At 40.7% G+C, this 7,116-nt stretch overlaps 1 protein-coding gene across 1 annotated transcript; it reads left to right on the top strand.

The window, feature by feature from the left end:
- Positions 1–480: 480 nt before the first annotated feature.
- Positions 481–3,048, top strand: PPP1R3C (protein phosphatase 1 regulatory subunit 3C). The gene is made up of 2 exons (XM_073685558.1): positions 481–592; positions 1,831–3,048. The coding sequence occupies exon 2, from the start codon at positions 1,832–1,834 to the stop codon at positions 2,777–2,779; it is 948 nt and encodes a 315-aa protein (XP_073541659.1). The 5' UTR covers positions 481–592; position 1,831; the 3' UTR covers positions 2,780–3,048.
- The last annotated feature ends 4,068 nt before the right edge of the window (positions 3,049–7,116 follow it).

The raw sequence follows: 7,116 nt of genomic DNA, 5'->3' as shown, positions 1-7,116 counted from the left end.
GTCCCCAGCAATAGTTTATGTAGAAAATGAGTGGACAATGCAAAGTGCCACAGAGCAGGTAGTGAGGGGTAAGGAATAATGGAAACTAGGACCCACAAAGAAGCAGATCTACTGCTGCAGGACACTGGCTACAGCCTTGCAGCAATACACAGCAGGTGAAGCACTACAAGTCCCAGGATGCACAGAGCAGAGGTGGTACACAGCGGAATAATCTGCCCTCCCTGCACTGACAGTGATGACAGCTTTCCATGCATCCACCTCAAGCATAACACTGTGTTCTCTCCATACAGGAGATCGGTCGGGTAAATGCCCCGGTCGGTCCCCATCCTCCCGATCCCCATCCTCCCGATCCCCATCCTCCTCTCGGTGTCACAGAGTGCAGGCACCGGGATCACGTTCTCACTGTCACTGTCTCGCTGCACTGATTGGTCAGGGGGGACGTGAGCTGTGCTGTGATTGGCTGCTCATGCTCCATCACGTGAAGGGGACTGTCCCGCTGCTGATATCCAGGCGGCGCAGGAGGCGATCCTCAGCAGACCCAAAGAGGCGTCAGTGAGAGGAGGACCCGGGCAGGAGGAGGCTCGCACTGCAGGTAGCCCTCACCTCCGTATGTGGACCGTGTGTGGACCGTGTAGCAGCGCTGCTCTGCCTATGCCTACACTGCTGACAACTTTCTGTCACTTTGTAATACGATTGCACTGAATGACGATGAAATAGCAGAGCTGTGCATGTGATGAATTAGATACGATTTGTATGCTCAGGCTCGTCATTGACCTGTAATATCTAATATTGTCATCTAGGGCACAATAATGCATTCTGTTTAGGATATTTGAATTGACTTTTCAGATATTGAGGGATTTTGAATTCTCTGTTTAGTCAGTAGAAATATTTTCACTAATAGAAAAGTTTTACCCCTATAATATATCAAAATAAAATATTACATAGGGAATGAAACAATGTACAAATAGTATAATACTATAAATCTCCAAATGTGCCTATTGCTAGGGCTGTGTTCAGTCATATATATATATATAGATATTTATTTATATATTTTATTATACATGTTCCTATAGTTTTGTTCAGTTCTGTGCAATACTTATTCCGCTTGTGGCAATGGAAAGGTTAATTCTGAAATGCAATTTACCGGTAATATTTGCATGGATGAGGGTTGCAGACAAGTTGTAACGTTTGTCAGTGCCCTAATGTTTCTATCTATGTTGAATGAAAATTGAGTTGCTTTTCACCTGCTGTTTGTGAACCACAATCATTGCACTGGACAGTGGGTTCTCTGCTCTGAACTCTCTCTAGCTGTTGTGAAACTACAACTCCTAGCATGCCCAGACAGTTTGTGGTTGTGGTGGTCGTGCATGCATACTTGGAGTTGCAGTTTCCTAACAGTGGGAGAGCCGGGGGTTGGAGACTACTGACCTCCAATGACAAATTGTCATGGATGGAGACCTGTGCTGATACAGCTGCAGAAATGTCTTTCAGGCAGAATTGCCGGGACTGACCTTCACCGTGCTGTAGAATTAAGAATAGAATGTGCACATCCTCTTAGAAATGCAACAATCTGCAGAAATAATACTAAATTGCCATGTAGTTTGTCAGATTTGTAAGATGTTATAGCGAGTGGAATGGCCTCCAAGACTCCTTGCTGTAGGGTAGAAGTGCTGAGAAGAGCAGTATATGTGCAGGAGGTCTACACCGAGCTCTTTCTTAATGTACATCCTGTATGTGATTCCCGTTAAATACAGTTTCATCATAAGCCTTCAATATTGTCTCAGTTCCTCTGCTAATATGCACCATTCTATATGTTTTCTTTTTCTCCAGAATGATCCAGATACTGGAACCACGTTCTCTTCCACGGTCTATCATGCCGGTTGATGTTGCAGTGAGGATTTGCTTAGCGCACTCTCCTCCGTTAAAGAAGTTTCTCAGCCCCTACGATGATTGCAGGGGGAGAAATTTTGTGAATCGATTTAAGCCGTTACGGCCATGTCTGTCTCTGAAGAAGGAATCTGATTCCAGGAACAATGAGTGGAACCGATCCAAATCTCGAGCGAAAAAGAAAGTTGTCTTTGCTGATTCCAAAGGACTCTCCTTAACATCAGTCCATGTGTTCTCAGAGTTTAAAGAAGAACCTGCGGTTGACCTGCAGTTTGATCTAATAGATCTTGAAGATATCACCGCCAGCCTAAAATTACATGAAGAAAAGAATTTGATCCTGGGATTCACCCAGCCGTCTGCTGATTATTTACAGTTTCGCAATAAGATCCAAAAGAACTTTGTATGTCTGGAGAATTGCAGCCTTCAGGAGAGGTCTATTGCTGGTACCATCAAAGTAAAAAATCTCAGCTTTGAAAAAACAGTGAAGGTGCGAATAACCTTTAGCACCTGGAAAACCTACATAGATTTGGACTGTGTGTACATGAATAATGTCTATGGAGGCTCCGATACGGACACTTTCTCCTTTGCTGTAGACCTGCCTTTTAACATTCCCAGTCATGAAAAAATTGAGTTCTGTATATCCTATGAGAGTGGTGGCCAAGTGTTCTGGGACAATAACGATGGACAGAACTACACCATCGTTCACGCAGAGTGGAAATCTGACGGGGTGCAGACCAACACCTTAACCAAAACAGATATAACTTCCTACAAATCCCAAAGTATTAAGCCGGAAAATAATTTAGATCAGTTCGGAACCCCTAAAACATCTCTTGGTTTATTTCCCGAATGGCAGAGTTGGGGTAGCATAGGGAATACATCCCCATACTGGTGAACACGATTCATGGCCTTAGTGCTTGATCATTAAAAAAGGATTAAAAGGTCTTTCAGGCCAAAAATACACAAATCCAATGTTATGTAACGGTGTCAGGGCAGAACATGATTATTTAGTAAGTGCGAATTTAACTGAGGCGACAAGCTTTGTCATTAGGCAAATTGTTAAAGTTCAGCACACCTTTAAATCCCAGATCAGCCTGCATTAGAGTAGCTATCACTCTCTGGATGCCGACTACAGTCTACGAATAATGGTATTTAGCAGTAAGGGGAAGATTTTTTGAGCGTTGAGATGTTGTGATATAGGCTGACTAAAGATAAGACTACTGAGATGAGGAGAGGACCATCAGTATCCGCAGATCGTAGGAAGGTCTTCACATGATTGTTAACCAAAGGGACTTTCTGTCCAATAATAGAGGTTAGGTTTCAAAAACTAGTCCTTCAAATGTTCAGATGGGCTCAGAAGGTGTTTAGTTTCAGTTCTTCTAAACAGAGGACTACTGTCATCATTAAATATTTTACTTTAAGACTATTGAGAAATTAGTAGAGCACTAACAGCAAGCACTACAGATCCAATTTAATGACGATCGGCTATGTGAGCAAGACTAAACTAAGGTTATATACCACATACTTTGAGACAAGTTTTATGATCAGATCCTTAAGGCTTAAAGGCTCTAGAACAGTGGTTCTCAACTCCAGTCCTCAAGGCCCACCAACAGATCATGTTTTCAGGATTTCCTTAGTATTGCACAGGTGATCGAATTATTGCCTGTGCAATACTAATGAAATGCTGAAAACATCATCTGTTGGTGGGCCTTGAGGACTGGAGTTAAGAACCACTGCTGTAGAAGAACATAACTGTTAAAATGCCACAACTATCCATGGGTTGTTATAGATATTGCATCAGCGTTTCATTGAAATGAATGGGGCTGAGCTGCATTATCATCAGCCTATAACAGATGTGGCACTGTTTTTTTGTGAAAGAAAAAAAACAGTTGTGTTTTCCTAATCCTGGACGATCTCTGGCAAGTTTGATGACATCCATGTAAAAAGTGCCTTTATATGATGCCAAAGTCAATATGCATACTTCTAGGTTGTGTACTAAGACTTCACTTTTTAGTAGTATTGTGCCATACTAATATATACAGACAAGCCAACTCGTATGCCACCACTTCTGTACTAATTGCTCTATAGACGCCTTCCAATTATTTTTTCTTTTTAATGAAGAATTGGAAATCAGTTGTTAAATTGGCACAAAATTAGGTTTTTAATTTGGAAATTAGTATTAAAAAATATAATATGTACCCATTCTGTATATGACAGATTTACAGCAGTTATGAAAATCAAAATCCTTCATATTGAAGGCAAGAATTTGTGCACCTTTTTGTGAATTTGGTATTTAACAGAGTTGTAGGTTCCTTAAATAAAGGATGGGCTGATTGTAGTGATGTTTTGCACATGCGTAGGCAATCCCTTCAGACGTAATTATTTCCCTCAAGAATGTAATTGTGTGTTTTTCAGGATAACTACTTAATACATTGTCAGATTTATTATAGTTTGGTGGACAATATCTTTTTCCTCAGGGGCATAGTGATGGGAGGTGCAGATATATACTGTAAGCTGTACCTTGGCTGTAGTGCCTGAGGGGGCCAAAGACCCCTGTGCCACATAAGACACCAGTATTAAAAGTGGTATGTGGGGGCCTTGTTTTCAATGGGTCATTGGAGCCCAGGAGCTTCAAGTTACGCTTCTTCTTTTCACATATTTTTCTGCTTTTTGAATGAGCTGTCAAATGTTCATTCTCTCATCCTGTGCACTTTTTTGGATCTTTAAGAATTAGGCAGGGCCCTTTTATTTTGTATTGTGATTTGAGCTTGGAAGTAAAATTCTGGGGAAATGAACTGTAATATTCGCTGGAAACGTTGGCCATTTCCAGTGTTTGTAAATGTCAGGGAAATGTTAGAAAATGCACAGGAGTTTTTGAAACTGATGTCACTTTATATGAGAGTAGCTGAAACTATTTTTATATTACAGAGTCGATGAATGATAAGCAATGTGATGGTGAATGGTTGTCAAGTATGTACTGTGTATGTACACTGTAAAGGTTTGTCACTGTAACATACAAATGTTTTTTGGCAATAAATTAAGTTTTTCTAAAATATATCTATTTTTGGCTTTTATTTCCAGCTCTATGGGAAGAAGACAACAAATCATCAATGACACATATATCTAATATATCAGTGCCCACCTCATTAGACTAAACTCCTAATGCCAGCAGCTTCAATTGGTTTAGTTCCCCGCTAAAGGAACACTCAGGGCAAAGCCTTTCTACGGTATTTTGCCCGGGGCCAGACTTTTGGCGTTACTATATTAGAGGGATTATTGCTTTCATGTTCTTTAAAGGGGTTGGTTGCTATTATATGTTTGTTTAGAATAGATGAACAATATCAGATCAGTGGGGGTCCAACACCCATCACCCCCCAACACTCAGCTCCATTGGCTGTATTCTAATTAATGGCTGCTCCAGTGCACTGCAGATCAGCTGATGGGGGGAGGGGCGAGCGTAGGTCCCTCATTGACCTAATATTTATGATCTATCCTAAGATAGGTCATCAATATTGTAGCAGTAGACTACCCTTTAAATCCATGTGTCGTCCACCAAGAGCTCAGCAAAGCAAGGGGTTGTCTGAGATTATACAATATACTGCCTTTCTAGAAACACTGCTGCCCTTTGAATGGTGTCTAGTATTGCAGCCCATCTCTATTCTGGTTGTACACTTAAGGACTACCCTCCATTACTGGGTCTAGAGGGGTGGAAAAAAATAATGCAGAAGTCCTTGACCAGTACTGCTCCTCCATACTCACTGCTGCCTCCACCATGCTCTCCTGGCAGCAACATCCAGCTGAGTACGGAGAAGGTTGGTCTGGAAGGAGAGTATCTATATATTTTTTTGCCTCTGTGGGCCCATTAACAAGGGTTTGTCTAGCAGTGAACAACCCCTTTAAATTAGACTTGGATACAATACCCAGCACAGCCAATGGACATGATTGGGACAGTTCCTGGGAATACAAATCTTAGACAAAGGGCATTTGTTCATACACCTAATAGTAATTTCTCACAAAACAGCCAGTAAGAAAGAATCAGCAATCATTATTATTAAGTTTATTTTAGTAAAACAATTGAAGATTTGTTCCATTAGTTTTAAAAGATTGAGGATTTGCTTTAAATGTGTCTTAATCAAAACATGAAATGAAGCCGTGCCCCATGTAGAATTATACCCAACTCTACTAATGAAATATTAAAAGGGTTCTGCTGTATTGTAATGTTAATACACGCCAATATGATATGCCATAACATTATGGCGCTATGTTTATCCCTCATGTGACCATAGCGAGAGACCTGTCAATCAACTGCCAAAGTGCTGGGAAGAGCCCGAACTAGTCTTGTCTCTGGCTAAGGTCCTGTCCGGATCATTAAATCCATCGATCCATCTTTAAACATACCTGCTGTATTCGTGTAGCCAGGCTCTTGCTGTCTGTGGTTTGGGCAGCAAGAATCCGATGACAGATTCCCTTTAATATCATCATATCACTATAGTGCTTTCTTTACTTACCTTGCACCACGGTTTAATTACATGGTATGTTTTTGGCTGCTCACTTTTGCTCTAATTCCAGTGGGATGGCCACCTTGCAAATAACAGCATGGGCATTTACACCACAATTCCTAAATTTAGATCTGTCAAACCGTGTCTGCTGGGTTGTTGGCATCTGAGTGGATTTTCAGAGTCCATTCACACAAGTGATGACAGTACAGAATTAGTTTGAGAATTTGCAGGTATCAAATCCAGTAACTTTGTTGCTGATGGGAAAGGAGGAGGTAACCAATATATATTTATATCTATAATAGGTAAATATGTAACCAACATAACTTCTTAAAACATTTGTATCACTGTAATATTTTAATATTATATTAATCTCTTAAGTGAAAACTAAGACCAGACAAAGAGTAACTGAAACATCCAGATTAGTAAATCTTGCCTCTCGTGTGCAGATTATGGCAGACGACCTTTGAAGCCACCAGGTATTGTTATTTTTTATAGTGTTGGAAAGAGATATCATCTCCAATTAAGGACAGGAAAAGTCACTTATTGGATATCTGATTGCTGGCTGTGTATGCCATGAGTCATTCTAGGAGGGGAAATCTTCAACTTATTTTGGCTGACAGCACTTCATCCCCTGCCTGTGACACTAGGATCTCCCTGCTATCTGGTTAAAGGTTTTTTTATTGCATTATTGCTGGCAGGAATTATAGGACAGATAGTAAATGTGAAATATCTG

Source organism: Phyllobates terribilis, unplaced genomic scaffold, assembly GCF_046119375.1.
Source record: "Phyllobates terribilis strain yellow unplaced genomic scaffold, ASM4611937v1 Scaffold_5__5_contigs__length_657084704, whole genome shotgun sequence".
NCBI classification, from domain to species: Eukaryota; Metazoa; Chordata; class Amphibia; order Anura; family Dendrobatidae; genus Phyllobates; species Phyllobates terribilis.
The sequence above is the reverse complement of the archived record's forward strand: the minus strand, read 5'-3'. Positions and strand labels throughout refer to the sequence as shown.